The sequence below is a fragment of the Amphiura filiformis genome, chromosome 2 (assembly GCF_039555335.1).
Source record: "Amphiura filiformis chromosome 2, Afil_fr2py, whole genome shotgun sequence".
NCBI lineage: Eukaryota > Metazoa > Echinodermata > Ophiuroidea > Amphilepidida > Amphiuridae > Amphiura > Amphiura filiformis.
This window is the reverse complement of record NC_092629.1, coordinates 19,510,561-19,533,637: the sequence shown is the minus strand read 5'-3', so window position 1 is coordinate 19,533,637 and position 23,077 is coordinate 19,510,561. Positions and strand designations below refer to the sequence as shown.

General features: G+C 36.9%; 1 protein-coding gene across 1 annotated transcript in view; it reads left to right on the top strand.

Annotated features, from left to right (window-relative positions):
* Positions 1–21,801, top strand: part of LOC140171309 (uronyl 2-sulfotransferase-like) — a 47,666-nt gene extending 25,865 nt beyond the window's left edge. Inside the window, exons 2-4 of the mRNA XM_072194547.1 lie at positions 17,267–17,367; positions 17,906–18,069; positions 21,299–21,801. Coding sequence (XP_072050648.1) covers positions 17,267–17,367; positions 17,906–18,069; positions 21,299–21,465 — 432 coding nt within the window. The 3' untranslated portion in view covers positions 21,466–21,801. The remainder of the gene's footprint in view (positions 1–17,266; positions 17,368–17,905; positions 18,070–21,298) is intronic.
* Positions 21,802–23,077: the final 1,276 nt, after the last annotated feature.

The window sequence follows — 23,077 nt, the reverse complement described above, 5'->3', positions numbered from 1 at the left end:
TAATCAGATTTGGCTTAAACATGGAGGAGGGGTCTGTTTTGGGGTCAAAAGGGGTAAAATTCTAAAGTTTGTCCAATTTAAATGAAAATTAGTATATGTGATCTTGATATGATTCAAAATATATTGGAGGTCATTTCAAGGTCACCAGAAGTCAACGAAAGGTCAAAAGGGGTCAAATTCTAATATTTGTCCAATTTAGATGAAAATTAGTATATGTGATCTTGATATGATTCAAAATATATTGGAGGTCATTTCAAGGTCACCAGAGGTCAACTAAAGGTCAAAAGGGGTCAAATTACAAAGTTTATTCAATTTGAATGAAAATTAGTATATGTTATGTGGATATGATGCAAAATGTGGTGAACTTCATTTCAAGGTCATCAGATGTCATTTCAAGGTCACGGCTAGACTTCGCAGCCTTACAAAGGATGCAATATATCTAGTTCTTCTTCTTCTTTCTGTCAACATTTGATATAATTTGCTCTAGCTCCTTCATTATTTGACCGATTATGACCAAACTTGCGCACAAGCTCTACTACCCCAGCCTTTACATTTGACATGACCCATTTGGGGTCAAGCGTCACGCATGAGTAATTTTGGCTAAAAATGTGATTTTTACCAAAAATGCTTCTCCTCCTACAGATTACATGGTACAGTATTGAGATTTGCATATTGACCTTGGCTATAGCCGGGGCCTATGGGGTCCTCACAGATTTGGGGTCAAAGGTCATTAAGGGGTATTTCCGGTACATAACCAAATACCTTCAAAATGCTTCTTTTGCTACAGATTATATGGTACGGAGATGGGACTGATACATATTCATTGACTTTAGCTGGTGTCTATGGGGTCCTCACAGATTTTGAGTTCAAGGTCATACAGGGGGCAAAAATGGTTGATTACTGAAAATCACTTTAAAATTCAATATTTTCTGCATATTACGTGCTGTGATCATCAGAATAATGCCAAAAGGGCTTTAGCAGTATGTGCATATAGGATTGTAATCGGGCTTGGCTTAAACATGGAGGAGGGGTCTGTTTGGGGGTCAAAAGGGGTAAAATTCTAAAGTTTGTCCAATTTAAATGAAAATTAGTATATGTGATCTTGATATGATTCAAAATATTGTGGAGGTCATTTCAAGGTCACCAGAGGTCAACCAAAGGTCAAAAGGGGTCAAATTGCAAAGTTTGTTCAATTTAAATGAAAATTAGTATATGCTATGTGGATATGATGCAAAACGTGGTGAATGTCATTTCAAGGTCATCAGATGTCATTTCAAGGTCACGGCTAGACTTCGCAGCCTTACAGGGATGCAATATATCTAGTCTTCTTCTTCTTCTTCTTCTTCTTAGTCTAGCCGAGCGGCGGCTAGACTCTTGAATCCCAGTAGTTTCTTTCTTCTTCTTCTTAGTCTAGCCGAGCGGCGGCTAGACTCCTGTTTCCCAGTAGTTTCTTTCTTCTTCTTCTTCTTCTTCTTCTTCTTCTTCTTCTTCTTCTTCTTCTTCTTCTTCTTTCTGTCAACATTTAACATAATTTGCTCTAGCTCCTTTATTATTTGACCGATTATGACCAAACTTGGGCACAAGCTCCACTACCCCAGCCTTTACATTTGACATGACCCATTTGGGGTCAAACGTCATGCATGAGTAATTTTGGCTAAAAATGTGATTTTTACCAAAAATGCTTCTTCTCCTACAGATTACATGGTACAGTAATGAGATTTATACATTGACCTTGGTTATAGCCGGGGCCTATGGGGTCCTCACAGATTTGGGGTCAAAGGTCATTAAGGTGGTATTTCCGGCACATAACCAAATACCTTCAAAATGCTTCTTTTCCTACAGATTCTATGGTACAGAGATGCGACTGACACATATGCATTGACATTAGTTGGTGTCTATGGGGTCCTCACAGATTTTGAGTTCAAGGTCATACAGGGGACAAAAATGGTTGATTACTGAAAATCACTTTAAAATTCAATATTTTCTGCATATTACGTGCTGTGATCATCCGAATAATGCCAAAAGGGCTCTAGCATTATGTTCATATACGACTGTAATCAGATTTGGCTTAAACATGGAGGAGGGGTCTGTTTTGGGGTCAAAAGGGGTAAAATTCTAAAGTTTGTCCGATTGAAATGAAATTTAGTATATGTGATCTTGATATGTTTCAAAATATAATGGATGTCATTTCAAGGTCACCAGAGGTCAACTAAAGGTCAAAAGGGGTCAAATTGCAAAGTTTGTTCAATTTGCATGGAAATTAGTATACGTTATGTGGATATGATGCAAAATATGTGGTGAAGGTCATTTCCAGGTCATCAGAGGTCATTTCAAGGTCACGGCTAGACTTCGCAGCCTTACTAAGGATGCAATATATCTAGTTCTTCTTCTTCTTTCTGTCAACATTTGATATAATTTGCTATAGCTCCTTCATTATTTGACCGATTATGACCAAACTTGCTAACAAGCTCTACTACCCCAGCCTTTACATATGACATGACCCATTTGGGGTCAAACGTCACGCATGAGTAATTTTGGCTAAAAATGTGATTTTTACCAAAAATGCTTCTTCTCCTACAGATTACATGGTAGAGTATCGAGATTTGGACATTTACCTTGGCTATAGCCGGGGCCTATGGGGTCCTCACATATTTGGGGTCAAAGGTCATTAAGGGGGTATTTCCAGCACATAACCAAATACCTTCAAAATGCTTCTTTTCCTACAGATTCTATGGTACAGAGATGCGACTGACACATATGCATTGACATTAGTTGGTGTCTATGGGGTCCTCACAGATTTTGAGTTCAATGTCAAACAGGGGACAAAAATGGTTGATTACTGAAAATCACTTTAAAATTCAATATTTTCTGCATATTACGTGCTGTGATCATCAGAATAATGCCAAAAGGGCTCTAGCATTATGTTCATGTACGATTGTAATCAGATTTGGCTTAAACATGGAGGAGGGTCTGTTTTGGGGTCAAAAGGGTAAAATTCTAAAGTTTGTCCAATTTAAATGAAAATTAGTATATGTGATCTTGATATGATTCAAAATATATTGGAGGTCATTTCAAGGTCACCAGAGGTCAACGAAAGGTCAAAAGGGGTCAAATTCTAATATTTGTCCAATTTAGATGAAAATTAGTATATGTGATCTTGATATGATTCAAAATATGTTGGAGGTCATTTCAAGGTCACCAGAGGTCAACTAAAGGTCAAAAAGGGTCAAATTACAAAGTTTATTCAATTTGAATGAAAATTAGTATATGTTATGTGGATATGATGCAAAATGTGGTGAAGGTCATTTCAAGGTCATCAGATGTCATTTCAAGGTCACGGCTAGACTTCGCAGCCTTACTAAGGATGCAATATATCTAGTTCTTAGTCTAGCCGAGCGGCGGCTAGACTCCTGTTTCCCAGTAGTTTCTTTCTTCTTCTTCTTCTTCTTCTTCTTCTTCTTCTTCTTTCTGTCAACATTTAACATAATTTGCTCTAGCTCCTTTATTATTTGACCGATTATGACCAAACTTGGGCACAAGCTCCACTACCCCAGCCTTTACATTTGACCAGACCTCTTTGGGGTCAAACGTCATGCATGAGTAATTTTGGCTAAAAATGTGATTTTTACCAAAAATGCTTCTTCTCCTACAGATTACATGGTACAGTAATGAGATTTATACATTGACCTTGGCTATAGCCGGTGCCTATGGGGTCCTCACAGATTTGGGGTCAAAGGTCATTAAGGTGGTAATTCCGGCACATAACCAAATACCTTCAAAATGCTTCTTTTCCTACAGATTCTATGGTACAGAGATGCGACTGACACATATGCATTGACATTAGTTGGTGTCTATGAGATCCTCACAGATTTTGAGTTCAAGGTCATACAGGGGACAAAAATGGTTGATCACTGAAAATCACTTTAAAATTCAATATTGTCTGCATATTACGTGCTGTGATCATCCGAATAATGCCAAAAGGGCTCTAGCATTATGTTCATATACGATTGTAATCAGATCTGGCTTAAACATGGAGGAGGGGTCTGTTTTGGGGTCAAAAGGGGTAAAATTCTAAAGTTTGTCCGATTGAAATGAAAATTAGTATATGTGATCTTGATATGATTCAAAATATATTGGAGGTCATGTCAAGGTCAGCAGAGGTCAACCAAAGGTCAAAATGGGTCAAGTTCTAAAGTTTGTCCAAGTTAAATGAAAATTAGTGTATGTGATCTTGATATGATTCAAAATATAATGGATGTCATTTCAAGGTCACCAGAGGTCAACCAAAGGTCAAAAGGGGTCAAATTGCAAAGTTTGTTCAATTTGCATTGAAATTAGTATACGTTATGTGGATATGATGCAAAATATGTGGTGAAGGTCATTTCCAGGTCATCATAGGTCATTTCAAGGTCACGGCTAGACTTCGCAGCCTTACTAAGGATGCAATATATCTAGTTCTTACACAGCCGTGACGTTAGTCACGGCTGTGTCTTTTTTCTTACAGGTTCTTTCTTCTTCTTCTTTCTTCTGCCGACCACTACATTTTGCTCTAGCACTTACATGCTTGCACCGATTTTGGCCTAACTTGGTCACAATGATCATTGACCATGCCCCTACATGTCATATGAAACTCGTGGGGTCAAAGGTCAAACAGGGGTCATAGGGGTCAAAAACGTGATTTCAACTCAAAATGCTTCTTCTCTCACAGATTATGTAGGAGAGTGACACCACTTGCACACATGCATTGTTATTAGCCAGTGTCTATGGGGTCCTCACAGATTTGGGGTCAAAGTTCATTAAGGGGTCACTTCCGGTATAAAACGAAAAACCTTCAAAAATTTGTATTTGCTAAGAAAAACATAGGACAGTAACGGTATGTTCACAAATAAATTGTAGTTACTCTGTGCATTTGTGGTATTTTTTCATTTAGGGTCAAAGGTCATTAAGGGCTACTTCCGGTATAAAACGAAATTCCTTTAAAATGCTTCTTTTCCCACAAATTACGTATGACAGTGACGCCACTTGCACACATGCATTGTTATTACCCAGTGTCTATGGGGTCCTCACAAATTTGGAATCAAAGGTCATTAAGGGTCACTTCCGGTATAAAACGAAAAACCTTCAAAAATTTTTATTTGCTAAGAAAAACATTGGAGGGTGATGGTATATTCACACGTAAATTGTGTTTACCTATTGTACATGTGGTATTTTTTCATTTGGGGTCAAAGGTCATTAAGGGGTCACTTCCGGTCTGAGACGAAAAACCTTCAAAATGCCCCTTTCTGCCACAAATAACATAGCAAAGTGGTGCCACTTGCACCCATACATTGACATTAGCCAATGTCTATGGGCGTTTTATATATTTTGAGGTCAAAGGTCATTAAGGCGTCAAAACACGGCTGTGTTCGTGGTCTTAGACCACAGCTAAGTCTAGTTCTTCTTCTTTCTGCCGACCACTACATTTGCTCTAGCACTTACATGCTTACACCGATTTTAACCTAACTTGGTCACAACAATCATTGACCATGCCCCTACATGTCATATGAAACTCGTGGGGTCAAATGTCACGCAGGGGTCATAGGGGTCAAAAACGTGATTTCAACTCAAAATGCTTCTTCTCTCACAGATTACGTAGGACAGTGACACCACTTGCACACATGCATTGTTATTATCTTGTGTCTATGGGGTCCTCACAGATTTGGGGTCAAAGGTCATTAAGGGGTCACTTCCGGTATAAAACGAAAAAACTTCAAATTTTTTTATTTGCTAAGAAAAACATAGGACAGTAACGGTATGTTCACACATACATTGTAGTTACCCTGTGTATATGTAGTATTTTTTTATTTAGGGTCAAAGGTCATTAAGGGGCCACTTCCGGTATGAAACGAAATACCTTTAAAATGCTTCTTCTCCCACAAATTACGTAGGGCAGTGACAACACTTGCACACATGTATTGTTATTACCCAGTGTCTATGGGGTCCTCACAGATTTGGGGTCAAAGGTTATTAAGGGTCACTTCCGGTATAAAACGAAAAACCTTCAAAATTTTTATTTGCTAAGAAAAACATAGGAGAGTAACGGTATGTTCACACATGAATTGTGGTTACCCAATTCATATGTGATATTTTTTATTTGGGGTCAAAGGTCATTAAGGGGTCACTTCCGGTCTGAGACGAAAAATGCCCTTCTGTCACAAATAACATAGCAAAGTGGTGCCACGTGCACCCATATATTGACATTAGCAAATGTCTATGGGCGTTTTTATATATTTTGGGGTCAAAGGTCATTAAGGGGTCACAACACGGCTGTGTTCGTGGTCTTAGACCACAGCTAAGTCTAGTTCTTCTTCTTTCTGTCAATATTTAACATAATTTGCTCTAGCTCCTTTATTATTTGACCGATTATGACCAAACTTGGGCACAAGCTCCACTACCCAAGCCTTTACATTTGACATGACCCATTTGGGGTCAAACGTCATGCATGAGTAATTTTGGCTAAAAATGTGATTTTTAAAAAAAATGCTTCTTCTCCTACAGATTACATGGTACAGTAATGAGATTTATACATTGACCTTGGCTATAGCCGGGGCCTATGGGGTCCTCACAGATTTGGGGTCAAAGGTCATTTAGGTGGTATTTCCGGCACATAACCAAATACCTTCAAAATGCTTCTTTTCCTACAGATTCTATGGTACAGAGATGCGACTGACACATATGCATTGACATTAGTTGGTGTCTATGGGGTCCTCACAGATTTTGAGTTCAAGGTCATACAGGGGACAAAAATGGTTGATTACTGAAAATCACTTTAAAATTCAATATTTTCTGCATATCACGTGCTGTGATCATCCGAATAATGCCAAAAGGGCTCTAGCATTATGTTCATATACGATTGTAATCAGATTTGGCTTAAACATGGAGGAGGGTCTGTTTTGGGGTCAAAAGGGTAAAATTCTAAAGTTTGTCCGATTGAAATGAAAATTAGTATATGTGATCTTGATATGATTCAAAATATAATGTATGTCATTTCAAGGTCACCAGAGGTCAACAAAAGGTCAAAAGGGGTCAAATTCTAATATTTGTCCAATTTAGATGAAAATGAGTATATGTGATCTTGATATGATTCAAACTATATTGGAGGTCATTTCAAGGTCACCAGAGGTCAACTAAAGGTCAAAAGGGGTCAAATTACAAAGTTTATTCAATTTGAATGAAAATTAGTATATGTTATGTGGATATGATGCAAAATGTGGTGAAGGTCATTTCAAGGTCATCAGATGTCATTTCAAGGTCACGGCTAGACTTCGCAGCCTTACTAAGGATGCAATATATCTAGTTCTTCTTCTTCTTCTTCTTCTTCTTTCTGTCAACATTTAACATAATTTGCTCTAGCTCCTTCATTATTTGACCGATTATGACCAAACTTGCGCACAAGCTCAACTACCCCAGCATTTACATATGACATGACCCATTTGGGGTCAAACGTCACGCATGAGTAAGTTTGGCTAAAAATGTGATTTTTACCAAAAATGCTTCTTCTCCTACAGATTACATGGTAGAGTATCGAGATTTGGACATTTACCTTGGCTATAGCCGGGGCCTATGGGGTCCTCACAGATTTGGGGTCAAAGGTCATTAAGGGGGTATTTCCGGCAAATAACCAAATACCTTCAAAATGCTTCTTTTCCTACAGATTCTATGGTACAGAGATGCGACTGACACATATGTATTGACATTAGTTGGTGTCTATGGGGTCCTCACAGATTTTGAGTTCAAGGTCAAACAGGGGACAAAAATGGTTGATTACTGAAAATCACTTTAAAATTCAATATTTTCTGCATATTACGTGCTGTGATCATCAGAATAATGCCAAAAGGGCTCTAGCATTATGTTCATGTACGATTGTAATCAGATTTGGCTTAAACATGGAGGAGGGGTCTGTTTTGGGGTCAAAAGGGGTAAAATTCTAAAGTTTGTCCAATTTAAATGAAAATTAGTATATGTGATCTTGATATGATTCAAAATATATTGGAGGTCATTTCAAGGTCACCAGAGGTCACCGAAAGGTCAAAAGGGGTCAAATTCTAATATTTGTCCAATTTAGATGAAAATTAGTATACGTGATCTTGATATGATTCAAAATATATTGGAGGTCATTTCAAGGTCACCAGAGGTCAACTAAAGGTCAAAAGGGGTCAAATTACAAAGTTTATTCAATTTGAATGAACATTGGTATATGTTATGTGGATATGATGCAAAATGTGGTGAAGGTCATTTCAAGGTCATCAGATGTCATTTCAAGGTCACGGCTAGACTTCGCAGCCTTACTAAGGATGCAATATATCTAGTTCTTCTTCTTCTTCTGCTTCTTCTTCTTTCTGTCAACATTTAACATAATTTGCTCTAGCTCCGTTATTATTTGACCGATTATGACCAAACTTGGGCACAAGCTTTACTACCCCAGCCTGTACATTTAACATGACCCATTTGGGGTCAAACGTCATGCATGAGTAATGTTGGCTAAAAATGTGATTTTTACCAAAAATGCTTCTTCTCCTACAGATTACATGGTACAGTAATGAGATTTATACATTGACCTTGGCTATAGCCGGGTCCTATGGGGTCCTCACAGATTTGGGGTCAAAGGTCATTAAGGTGGTATTTCCGGCACATAACCAAATACCTTCAAAATGCTTCTTTTCCTACAGATTCTATGGTACAGAGATGCGACTGACACATATGCATTGACATTAGTTGGTGTCTATGGGGTCCTCACAGATTTTGAGTTCAAGGTCATATAGGGGACAAAATGGTTGATTACTGAAAATCACTTTAAAATTCAATATTTTCTGCATATTACGTGCTGTGATCATCCGAATAATGCCAAAAGGGCTCTAGCATTATGTTCATATACGATTGTAATCAGATTTGGCTTAAACATGGAGGAGGGGTCTGTTTTGGGGTCAAAATGGGTAAAATTCTAAAGTTTGTCCGATTGAAATGAAAATTAGTATATGTGATCTTGATATGATTCAAAATATATTGGAGGTCATGTCAAGGTCAGCAGAGGTCAACCAAAGGTCAAAAGGGGTCAAGTTCTAAAGTTTGTCCAATTTAAATGAAAATTAGTGTATGTGATCTTGATATGATTCAAAATATTATGGATGTCATTTCAAGGTCAACAGAGGTCAACCAAAGGTCAAAGGGGTCAAATTGCAAAGTTTGTTCAATTTGCATGGAAATTAGTATACGTTATGTGGATATGATGCAAAATATGTGGTGAAGGTCATTTCCAGGTCATCAGAGGTCATTTCAAGGTCACGGCTAGACTTCGCAGCCTTACTAAGGATGCAATATATCTAGTTCTTCTTCTTCTTTCTGTCAACATTTGATATAATTTGCTATAGCTCCTTCATTATTTGACCGATTATGACCAAACTTGCGCACAAGCTCAACTACCCCAGCCTTTACATATGACATGACCCATTTGGGGTCAAACGTCACGCATGAGTAATTTTGGCTAAAATGTGATTTTTACCAAAAATGCTTCTTCTCCTACAGATTACATGGTAGAGTATCGAGATTTGGACATTTACCTTGGCTATAGCCGGGGCTTATGGGGTCCTCACAGATTTGGGGTCAAAGTTCATTAAGGGGGTATTTCCAGCACATAACCAAATACCTTCAAAATGCTTCTTTTCCTACAGATTCTATGGTACAGAGATGCGACTGACACATATGCATTGACATTAGTTGGTGTCTATGGGGTCCTCACAGATTTTGAGTTCAAGGTCAAACAGGGGACAAAATGGTTGATTACTGAAAATCACTTTAAAATTCAATATTTTCTGCATATTACGTGCTGTGATCATCAGAATAATGCCAAAAGGGCTCTAGCATTATGTTCATATACGATTGTAATCAGATTTGGCTTAAACATGGAGGAGGGGTCTGTTTTGGGGTCAAAAGGGGTAAAATTCTAAAGTTTGTCCAATTTAAATGAAAATTATTATATGTGATCTTGATATGATTCAAAATATATTGGAGGTCATTTCAAGGTCACCAGAGGTCAACGAAAGGTCAAAAGGGGTCAAATTCTAATATTTGTCCAATTTAGATGAAAATTAGTATATGTGATCTTGATATGATTCAAAATATATTGGAGGTCATTTCAAGGTCACCAGAGGTCAACTAAAGGTCAAAAGGGGTCAAATTACAAAGTTTATTCAATTTGAATGAAAATTAGTATATGTTATGTGGATATGATGCAAAATGTGGTGAAGGTCATTTCAAGGTCATCAGATGTCATTTCAAGGTCACGGCTAGACTTCGCAGCCTTACTAAGGATGCAATATATCTAGTTGCACAGCCGCTATCAGCGCTGTGCATTCTTTTTACCGCGTTCTTCTTCTTTCTTCTTCTTTATTCTTTCTGTCAACATCATTAAATCAGCAATCGTAGCCACATGCTTTCAGGCATGTTGACCATACTTGGTCAGTAGAACCGTTTGGTGGTACCACAGATGTCACATGATTAACTTCCGGTCAAATGTCATCCACTTCCGGTCAATGGCCAAAACTTGGATTTTCACTAAAAATGCTACTCCTCCCACATATTACATAGCACCGTGACGTCACTTAGACACATGCATCACCTATAGCCAGTGTCTAAAAGTCCTTTACAGAATTGGGATCAAAGGTCATTAAGGGGTCACTTCCGGTAAAAGTCTGAAAAATTTGTAAAAAATATTCAAAAAATCACTGTCTTTACAAATTACATAGCAGTGTGTCACCATTAGCACACATGCATTGCTACTAGCCAGGGTCTTTAGTATGCCTACAGTGTTGGGGTCAAAGGTCATTAAGGGGTTACTTCCTGTCAAAAACCAAAATTATCAAAAAAATTTTAAAAATTTTTATCTCAAAATAAAAACAAACCAGAATAATATAACCATCATACATGAATTAGTGTAACCTGATGTATGGGTGGTATTTTTATTTTGGGGGTCAAAGGTCATTAAAGGGTCACTTCTTGTTTTTAGCTAAATAATTTCAAGAATTTGTATCTCAACAATTAAACATAGTAGAATTTTTTAATTAAAATTGGAACAATTTATTTTGTCGGTGTACATAAGGTTTTATTTTCATTGAGGTCAAAGGTCATTAAGGGGGTCAAAAGGTCAATCATAAATTTTTAGAAAATCAAAATCCATGTATAAGTTCCGATTAAGCTGAAATTCACCAGGAATATTCCTTATGACATCCTAAGCACTATGTAATATTTTTGCGGGGTCAAAGGTAATTAAGGGATCACTTCCGGTTCTCACAGATTCATTTGTCACTGCTGGCTGTGCATGCTCGCGGTCGCAGGCGAACGCAATCAGATCTCGTTCTTCTTCTTTCTGTCAACATTTAACATAATTTGCTCTAGCTCCTTTATTATTTGACCGATTATGACCATTATTATGTTTGGATGGATCCAAGTTGTGATAATATTGGATCCAAAACATAATAATGATAAAATTGATGCTTTACGCCCAATATTTATTGGTCTCGCTATGAGTTGTAAAATATTGGACTCGACTACGTCTCGTCCAATACTTTAAAACTCATAGCTCGACCAATAAATATGGGCTCAACCGATCCAATTTTATATCAAACTTGGGCACAAGCTCCACTACCCCAGCCTTTACATTTGACATGACCCATTTTGGGTCAAACGTCATGCATGAGTAATTTTGGCTAAAAATTTGATTTTTACCAAAAATGCTTCTTCTCCTACAGATTACATGGTACAGTAATGAGATTTATACATTGACCTTGGCTATAGCCGGGGCCTATGGGGTCCTCACAGATTTGGGGTCAAAGGTCATTAAGGTGGTATTTCCGGCACATAACCAAATACCTTCAAAATGCTTCTTTTCCTACAGATTCTATGGTACAGAGATGCGACTGACACATATGCATTGACATTAGTTGGTGTCTATGGGGTCCTCACAGATTTTGAGTTCAAGGTCATACAGGGGACAAAAATGGTTGATTACTGAAAATCACTTTAAAATTCAATATTTTCTGCATATTACGTGCTGTGATCATCCGAATAATGCCAAAAGGGCTCTAGCATTATGTTCATATACGACTGTAATCAGATTTGGCTTAAACATGGAGGAGGGGTCTGTTTTGGGGTCAAAAGGGGTAAATTCTAAAGTTTGTCCGATTGAAATGAAATTTAGTATATGTGATCTTGATATGATTCAAAATATATTGGAGGTCATGTCAAGGTCAGCAGAGGTCAACCAAAGGTCAAAAGGGGTCAAGTTCTAAAGTTTGTCCAATTTAAATGAAAATTAGTGTATGTGATCTTGATATGTTTCAAAATATAATGTATGTCATTTCAAGGTCACCAGAGGTCAACCAAAGGTCAAAAGGGGTCAAATTGCAAAGTTTGTTCAATTTGCATGGAAATTAGTATACGTTAAGTGGATATGATGCAAAATATGTGGTGAAGGTCATTTCCAGGTCATCAGAGGTCATTTCAAGGTCACGGCTAGACTTCGCAGCCTTACTAAGGATGCAATATATCTAGTTTTTATTTTTACCGTTCACTACCGGTATGATAACAATATTGAACCTGTCTGTCATCTATCATAGGTAGAGGATAGTAAAAACAAAATTCCTATCGTTTATTCTCATTCCTTATTGTCAGTTAAATATTCTTTTAATAGAGAGTTTGCGAAATGAAGTTTGAAAATTTACTTTAACTGGAACCGCAACTTCAGATCAGAATCAATTCCGCTATGTATTTAAAAAACATCTTATGCAAAGTTACTAGTAATTCTTATTATATCTGATTTATATGACCACATTGGATATTTATATTTTATATTACTTATTTGTGTTGTGCATTTTCTTATTTACTGTTGTTTTCTGTTATTTTTCATGTATTTAGGTTAATTCATATCAAGATATGACAACTTACTGTTGCTTCTTCATTGAAATGACAATCTGCTGCCATGTCAAATGATGAATTAACCAATCAAGGGATCACAGACTTTCAGGCCTCTTCTTGGCCTTTCCTGTGATTCCTTCACTCTCACTTGTATTCTGATTTTGTATGTATCCTATGTGTTTTGCTATATGATGAGTGAAAAAATGAATGAATGAATGAATGAATGAATGAATGAATGAATGAATGATGACGTGGGGTAGTCTACGGCCTGATAGGCGGCACCCGAAATCATGCGATTGTCCAATCAGATTATGTGTCTACAAAATAGACCATTCCCACTGACTAAGAATATTATAATAAAGCTACATTTCTGAAAAATCCCATGACCTCGTCTTTACATTAATTAATACATTGCTCATTAGTCAAGTACAACACAATTTGTAATGTGGCTGGTTTGCAAAAGTATTGAACACATTTTGAGCTCGCAGTACTTGATTTATTTTTTCTTTTACACATTTAAATTGCGTGATATTGAGTTGAAACTTGATATTTTGATCAGATTGGGGATTCCTATCACATGTAGTAAAATACCCGGTCAAAATCGCATTTTCATGTGAAGGCATATCCACAGTGTGTCTCAGCTCAGTGCCATCGCTAGAAGGAGGTGTAGGGGGGGATTGGGAAGACCCCCTCCAATTATAAATTTTGTCGGCAAAAAGTTACTGTTGTCGGCAAAACCATAAGATTGTCGGCAAATTGCATGAGTCATATAAAAATAAAATACGCTATTGTCCCGTGCTGTTGATACCAACTTGGTCTGTTGCAGTTATACCAAATATTGGTAATGTAAAAAACTAGTTACTAATAAAAAAAATGTTGAGGAAAAATTATGATCCGCACCCCCACGCACTTTTTAGATTCTTGAGAGCGCCCTGGCTAAAAAAATTGGTCTAAAATTCGCAATTTTATTAGGCAAAAATATTCCGTCGGCAAAATATGCTGTATACCCCTAACCCACACCCCACCCACCCAAATTATATTGGTCTAGCGACGCTCCTCAGCCTGTCTCGTCTGAAGGTTAGAGTAACGCCATGTTCGATTTTGCAGTCGCAGATTCGAACCCAATCTCGCGGGCCGTATACACAGGCGTAGAAGGACGATTTGTTCGTACACTGGGTACACAACCGTGTAAACGCACTGATTAGAATCGATATCTGCCACTGCAAAATCCAACATGGTGTAAATCTTAACTTGAGACAAGACACAAGGTATTGTTACGAGTCGTAAATACTCAGGCCAAATACACCTTTTCCCATTTCTTACACGAATGCACAACAACAACACACTGTTTGATTAAGCTAACAAAGTCTAAATCTTTAATGAAAAGTATAATATAATTGACAATGATTCTGAACATAAACATGAATGCATACACTTCATACATCACTCTAATGATTATTACTTATCCGTCAATCTTCTTATTGTTGATTATAAAGTTATGATGCACTCAATGTTCCGGACAACTGATTCTGATTCATCCTGATTCAAACTTGTACTGCGAAGACTACTGTTCAGCGAAAACCACTGAAGACTTGCATTTATATATCCTTTGCGTATAATCCTCGCACAGAATAGTGCTGCTCTCACCAAACACTCACTTTCTTTAGGAAACGGGCCTTTTCCACCTACTCCACTTTATAGCATTGGTAGTAAACTTTCCCCCGATTTATCCTTTAGTCATCTTAAAGGCCGGCAATCTATGTGGCTATTTCTTGTCTATTAAAAAAGCTAAAAAAAAACACACACAAAAACAAATTCTTGTTAAAATTACATTTTTTCGTCCAGGTTCATGAAATATATGGCCATATATTATGGATAGAAAAAGACGCTAACAGAAAGTCTTATGAAGTACAGGGTGTCCCAAAAAAGAGGCCCCTCATTGCGCCCTCTTTTTCTCCTATTTCTGAAAAGTTGATCAAATATATTTTGGTATGTAAAGAAACTTTGAGTCGTTAGCTTGAATAAACCAAAACAATTATATCAATCGGCTCACAACTTTTGAAGTTATGCTCTTTTAAAGAAATGTACCTGTTTTTCACTCTGTCCACGGAGAAGGTTTGGCTACTTCAAAGATTGAAAAGGAGTACACATACCATGCATGAATATCAAACATTCCTCAATGATAACTTTATAAAATAACTTTATTTATGGAATGGGCTTTACCAGTGGGTTTATGGGCAATGGATTTTGTTAATAGTGTTATTAATTTGTGGGTAAAATGGATGCCGAATGAGACTTGTTTTACTTGCAATTACTTAGTTTTTCTTGGTTATTTATGCCTTTATTATGTTATGTATTATTATGTTTCTTACTTTCGTACTTGTTTCTTGCTTTCTTTATTTATATACAACATAAGTCATTTATCTTTTTAGGATAAAAGGTAGCCCTAAAAGGCTGTTTGGTTTGTCTTTGGTTCCTCTGATGTGAGTTTACTGTGCTGCTCTGCCCTCTACCTGGTTGCCTCCTTGGCGAATACAGCAGCCCTGGTCCTCATTACATCAATTGCATTGCGTACCATCCTTGTGCGCCGGATACTTGCAAATGCATTCAGTAATACGTTTGCGAAGATCTTGGATATTGCAACAAAGGAAAAAGGGTTTGGTATTCGTGCAGGCCACTCCACAGCATGAGCCATCCCAACCACTCTGTTTGCTATCCGTGGACAGAGTGAATAAAAATTCCCTTTAAAAGGGAAGGCCAGCCTCAACGCAGAAGAGGTCTTGTAAATAGTTTGGGTCACCGTGAAAGGCATTTTTTAGGATCACGCTTACATCCATGTTACATGACAGTTCACCAAACCATCAATGGTGAGAACATGCACACTGAAACAGCAAAAAACATTAACTCATAACTCCTGTCAAGTCTTTAATTCATTACTCCAAATTGTTCTGTATTTTTGTCTTTACTGCTTTTTACCCATGCTTATTATTAAAATCAAAAAAATACACTGCAGTTGTTAGTTAATTCGCTATGTAAACTCAACTTACATGAACATTTTATTTTAAAATGATTTTATATTATTTCGCAATGTATAGTTTACTATAAAGTAGATAGTGGCGAGCACATGATAAAGGACTGATCATTCACTGCAATCTTCACTTTTAAACTGTATTTTTTGAATGTGTTGATTGTTAGTCCGAAACTCCTGCAAAGCTATGGACATGGCATCTTACCTACTCCATTCTGTAATAGTCTGCATTGTGTGTTTTCTCAGTCTTCAATCATTTTGTTGAATGTAATTTTATGAATCAAATAAAAAAGATAGAAAGTGGCCTCACTTTAGTTATGTGTCATTTTACAGTATTTATAATTTATAAAGTAAGACAATAATTTATTTATTTTCTATAAGTGCATGTCAAAATATAGGATATATTGTTCAATATTATAGCTAGCCCCTAAAAACTTTATTTTCCATCGGATTTTCCCGTTGAAAAGACAAAACTGATGTTAAAGATAGCAATAATATCATCAATAACATTTTGAGTCAATTTTATCCATAAAACGATACAGGATAGGATAGATAATTACTTTGACTTCAATGTGGTCCATATAATGAAGATTTTGATTCTACAACATTATTAGATCTGTTATCAACATATCAATTATGCACTCACAGGCAACCAAACATCATGCTATGCTCAGTAGTCCACTGATATGACCTTGTTCCAGTGATCATTCCCCGCTAATTACTATAATTGTTGACCATGTCATTTTTTTGATATGCTGATTGCTGAACAAGTTTATGTTTATATGTGTAGGCCTAACCTATGATAACTTTTTAAGTCATAATTAATTCAAACATAACTTTGGCATTACTCAATCGTTTTCGTTCGTTGAAACGGCAAAACATACTTTCTTTTCCTTGCAAATCGAATTAGCAGACATCAAAAACATTTCCACCACAAGAAGTAAAAAAAAAAATCATACCAATAGAAGAAGGCTATAATCTTAGCTAATCTTTAGTGTACACAAATCCCATCTCAGAATTAGATACCAGCCCTATGGGCTGGCGAAAACATGTAATTTTGTTCAAAAGGGCATATTTTCAAAAGTTGTGAGCCGATTGAAATAATGGTTTCGGTTTAATAAAGCTAATGATTAAAGGTTTCTTTACAGATCAAAATATATTTGATCAACTTTTCAGAAATAGGAGAAAAAGAGGGCGCAATGAGGGGCCTCTTTTTTTTGGGACACCCTATATTATCGTGTTTTTAACAACTTCCTCTCTTACTATTTCATTTTCCATCCACTAAAACAGACTTTCGATGAGTGCGTTTTACAAGAACTTAATGAATGTGTGTCACCGGTGAAACTGTCTACTCAAATTTCATTTTTCTGTGGTGCTCATCCAGGTTGCAGGTACGTATACTGTTTAGTGGAAACAAAATACCTTAAGGTGCACTCATAGAAATGACTTGTTCGCCTTGTTGGCGCAATTCAAAAGGAGTAAGTTTGGACAACTCAAAAATAGTGTAAAAGTTGCCAAACCAAAATTCATTTTAGTTATCCGAACTTAAAAAATGCTGAAAAAGCTCAAAAAGTTCCGTCAACTAATCAACTTTGTTGGCATGTAAGTCGTTGCATCAACTTTTTAAGTAATGCGAACTTCTGAATTCAAGTTCAGGGAACTTAGAAAAATAAACAAGGTTCTAAGAACCAATTAGTTGAGTTATTGTAACTCAACATGTAAGTTGATGTAACTCGTTCATATTAAGTTACTGGTACTAATTGTTTTGAGTTATTCCAATTTGGTACTTTGTTACTTAATTCACGTAATTGGATCATTTTCTGCACAATTAGCAATACCACCTTAATATAAGTGTCTAGGAAACGTGTGATCACCTGTTGTGTTGTCATGAATAAAATATCAAGTGACACCTTTGCATCTTTCTTATAGTGAACCGTCAGAATGGTCATTGCAGCAAGCTAAGAAGCATATAGAAGAAGAGTATTTATTTGTTGGCATCAATGAAGATTTTGAGTCTTCAGTCCCAATCTTAGAAAGATTAGCTCCTGATTTATTTCACGGAATTGTGGCAGAGTTTATGAATCCACCCACAGGTAAACCAATGAGTGATTTAGTATTATTTGGGTGGTGTCATTGGATAGCTTTTTTACCCAAAACAATCATAGAATCCCCAAATAAATATATTAAAATCACTATTAAAATTTGCTATTGGTAGGGAATAATAATATGATTCAGTGTGTCAAATAGGAGTCTGTTCGCGCTACTTTGTCTTCGGACGTACTTTTTTCTACCCACCCGAAAAAGAGACCCACGTCAAGAGTGCTATTAGTTGACCTGTCTTGTTTTGTGTGATAAAGAAATTAGACAAAGTATAGAACTTGAATTAATAATTCGTGATGTTTCTGGCTAGCTGTCACAAGACAATTGTCAAAATAAACTATTTTGATATTAATCCGCAGATGACGAGCTGATCAAAGTATAGTTTATGTTTTATTTTAACACGTAACTATTCAAATTGACAAGATCTGAAACTCATTGTTTGACGAGTTTAAGCATTTAATTTTGATAAGATATATATGTTAAACCCCCTCGGACAAGACAGACTATTCAAATTTGACCTTTTTGGTCATTTTTGACAAGAAACATTACTCAAATTTGATTAGTTTATCCGATTCATAAAATAAACGTTTTTAGACAAGTAAACAAGGTAATCTCGCACGAGAAACTAACCCGCGACCTCAGGTTTACGAGACCTATGCCATTCAGCCACGGGAGCTACATGATTAAGCGGACTAAAATTCGAACATCACATCTTCTCCCCGCAAATAGCCCATAGTTGCTGGGGCCGTAAATGCGAGAATGGTACGATCGACGGGAAATATATATTTCAAATAAGCATAATTTGTCTCCAGGTTCGCCGATAAGTTTAAGTGACCGCTGATGGTTCGAAATTTATATAAATCATAAAGCTGCCGCGTTGCAGAGTGGTTAAGGCACCGGCTTCATAAACGTGAGGTCCCGGGTTCGATTCCCATTTTTCTTTCCATGTTATCCGATTCGTTTTGATTCAAATATTTAAATACATGTAGATTGGCCTTGTGATTTTGAAAAGATTCTGTTATGTCCCTTCGGAGTTGTCATACTTGTCGAATTTGAATACGCTCTATTCATTTGTGAGGAGTTAATTTTAAGGGTGTGGCCTTATATTTTTAATAGGCCACAATTATGCTCATTTCGGCCCATTTCAGCATTAAAATTGCAGTTTCTCGTCGGCAGTGGGTCCGCTGGACGATTTTTGACATTTTGCCCACTGATAAAGGTATTCTATTCGCCGTAGAAGTGATGATGTATATCAGGATTAATTACCATAGCAATAGATGAACATAATATTTGAATATATCGCCCTTCAATACACGTAGGTTGTACCAGTTCTCTGGTTGTACTCATCACTTGTGGCTGTGTTCACACACGCAGTTATTACCGGTAATATTTTATCTAGGCTTACTCCCCCGTTGAAATGTCTCTCCGCACCCCCTATAACCGCAGAAAATGTTAAATTGTAATGATACTACAAATGGAAAACGTATCAAACCTAACTGTCACTAAAATATAAACCCTTTAATCAATAATAGTCATAATTGCAGGAACCTGGAACCATCATTTATTACAAAAAATAAATAAAGAAAAAAGTTCCTTGCATTGTTATTACCCAGTGTCTATGGGGTCCTCACAGATTTGGGGTCGAAGGTCATTAATGGGTCATTTCCGGTATAAAACGAAAAACCTTCAAAAATGTTTTATTTGCTAAGAAAAATATGGGCCAGTAACGGTATGTTCATAAATGAATTGAGGTTATCCAATGTATATGTGGTATTTTTTAAATTGGGGTCAAAGGTCATTAAGGTGTCACTTCCGGAATAAAACGAAATACCTTTAAAATGCTTCTTCTCCCACAAATTACATAGGAGACTGATGCCACTTGTACACATGCATTGTTAATACCCAGTGTCTATGGAGTGCTCACAGATTTGGGGTCAAAGGTCATTAAGGGGTCATTTCCGGTATAAAACGAAAAACCTTCAAAAATTTCATTTGCTAAGAAAAACATGAGCCAGTAACGGTATGTTCATAAATGAATTGTGCTTATTCAATGTATATGTGGTATTTTTTAAATTGGGGTCAAAGGTCATTAAGGGGTCACTTCCGGAATAAAACGAAATACCTTTAAAATGCTTCTTCTCTCACAAATTACATAGGAGACTGATACCACTTGCAAACATGCATTGTTAATACCCAGTGTCTATGGGGTCCTCACAGATTTTGGGTCAAAGGTCATTAAGGGGTCACTTCCGGTATAAAATGAAATACCTTCAAACATTTTTATTAACCAAGAAAAACATAACATTGTAACGGTATGTTTATACATGAATTGCTATTACCCAGTGTATGCGTGGTAATTTTTTATTTGGGGTCAAAGGTTATTAAGGGGTCACTTCCGGTCTAAAACGAAATTCCTGCAAAATGCCTCTTCGGGCACAAATAACATATACCAGAGTGATGCCACGTGCACATATGCATTGACATTCGCCACTGTCAATGGGGTGTTCAGAGATTTTGGGGTCAAAGGTCATTAAGGGTCACACAGCGGCTGTGTTCGTGGTCTTAGACCACAGTTATGCACATGTCTAGTTATTATCTTGGTGTTGCTTTTATCGGCCGTCCAGAATTCGGGCGATTGTCCATTGAGCCATGAATCTCCTTTTTTATCAAATTATATTGAACAGATGCTTCGTCAATATTCAGCAATTTCACGCTTAGATTTTCCTTCACTATGATATGCTTCTATCATTCCCTTCTGGTGATCGGTAATTTTTGGCATTTTGAGCCTGATCTGATGTTAAAACTGAACAATTTTGGAAGTCGAAATTAAACTATAGGCCTAATGCGCTGCTAGATAGGAAATCCCTGCAATGAGTCTGCATGATATTAACTGTATGGAAGTTATCTCTTTGGGATCGTGGCAAATAACATAAGTTGTGTTCACACGGTCGGACTTAAGTCACTTAATACCAGGGGAAAGAAGAATTACATATCGCACACTAGCACATTTAAACACGAATGGCCATTTTGTAACTATTTTTCTCTCTTTTTTAAAATTCAAAGTGGTATAACTTGGATGATGTAAAAATGATGTAAAAATACGCAGAACAAAATTCTCAATCTAATGACTACTTCATTTTGTAATTAAGGTTTAGTGTCTTTAAGACTTTTTGTGCCCAGTACAATTATGTGTATGTTTGTATGTTTACATTGCTTTGCTAGATGACAACATAACTAGGAGCAGTGCAACTCACAAAGGACAACTCCCGTCTAAGAAAGTCCGTGCAATAATGATGACAAAATTGGATCTGGAGTACCAATTGTATAACTTTGTTAAGAACAAACTTGAAAGACTAAATAATACATTGGGAATCACAAAACAATCCTGATGCATTGATACACTTCCAATCATCAAGTTTTTCGCAATCCTTTTATTCTTTCCATACCACAGCATACACTCATATTTTTATCATGGACACTTGTTTGATTTTCATTCACATTAATTTTGTGGTGTCTTCGTCTTCGTTATATCATAACACCTGTATTCAATTCTCTGAAATTTACAAATCAAAAGAAAATCACTCTCCTGTGACGAGATTTTGAATATATTGCACGGTCGTTGGATACTTATACTACGGTCGCCAAGACGACATCCACTTTTTGGTATGCCGACTTTGCATGATAATTTATCTTGCCATATTGACTGGTTGGTAAGTTGTCGGCCAGATAATTTTCGAACTAAAATAATGAATGCAGCAATTAGTATTGCCTATTGTTTTATTATACTCGAAGTATATGACGCATAATGTACTCGTGCAAATGCATTCGTCAAAATAATCGCACTTGCCATGGACTTGCATTTACAACAATAACTCCACCGCGCGTGCGATTATCTTGACTAATGCTAGGGGGGGCATTAGCACCAACTTTATTTTATTACCCATCTTAAAATATGTAGATGACCTATCTAAACATGAAAACAACAATGAAAAAAATTAAAAGGATCTAAACCCCCCCCCCCTGCCCCCTGTACATACCCTCTGAAAGTTTGAAATTAAGGTTGCCGAATTCGGCAGACTTGCACTACTTTTAACACAGGGAACTTTGACCTACAGACTTGTATTGCTATAACATAGGTTATCACTGATGAAATGATAATTTTAGTGTCCACAATTGCTAGATCTAAACGGGGCAAAAACCAATAATATGCATAGGTGAAGTACAGACTTGACATTTAATATGGAATATGTGTTCGCAAAATTCCAAGACTGGTCGGGAGGGGTCTGCATAAACCGCACGGGCTAAATGTCAATTGGGGTGTGTCGGGAGATAATTTTTGATAGAAAATGTGCTTTCCATGACTTTACATTATGGTGCTACTAATGTAGCGAATTTGTCTAAAATGGCGGATTTTGGGCGGCTGAATTGAGCTTTGTGGAAGACACAATTTCGGATTTTGTGCAACATTGTTCTGTTATTAAATCCGCCATTTTAGGCTAATTCACTACATTATGAGCGCCATAATGTCAACTGTATGAAAGCAAATTTTCTGTCAAACTATAATTTTACATCATCTCCCGACACACCTCAATAAATATATACCCCGTGCTGTTTATGCAGACACCTTCCAGAACAGTCTTGGAATTTTGCGAAAAAATATTCCATACTAAATGTCAAGTATGTAGTATTTTAAAAGCTCGTATAATTTGCAACCAGGTATGCCAGAGAAGTGCGAATTTCAGCGATAGTACATTTTGTTACTGTGCACGTATATAACCCGTTTATCTTTTTGACCTGTACCACGAAATGAGCGTAAAGTCGCAAGTTGGTAGTTTCAAGACATCCTGGCTGACTGAGTTGATGTTCTTTGTTTGACGCGCACCTGTACAAGCTAGAAGTATGTCCTTCGTGACTGCATGACCCATTCTGCCTCCATTCACAAAGGACATATAGACATACTACTAGCTTGAACATGTGTGTGTGTGAAAAAAACACACCACC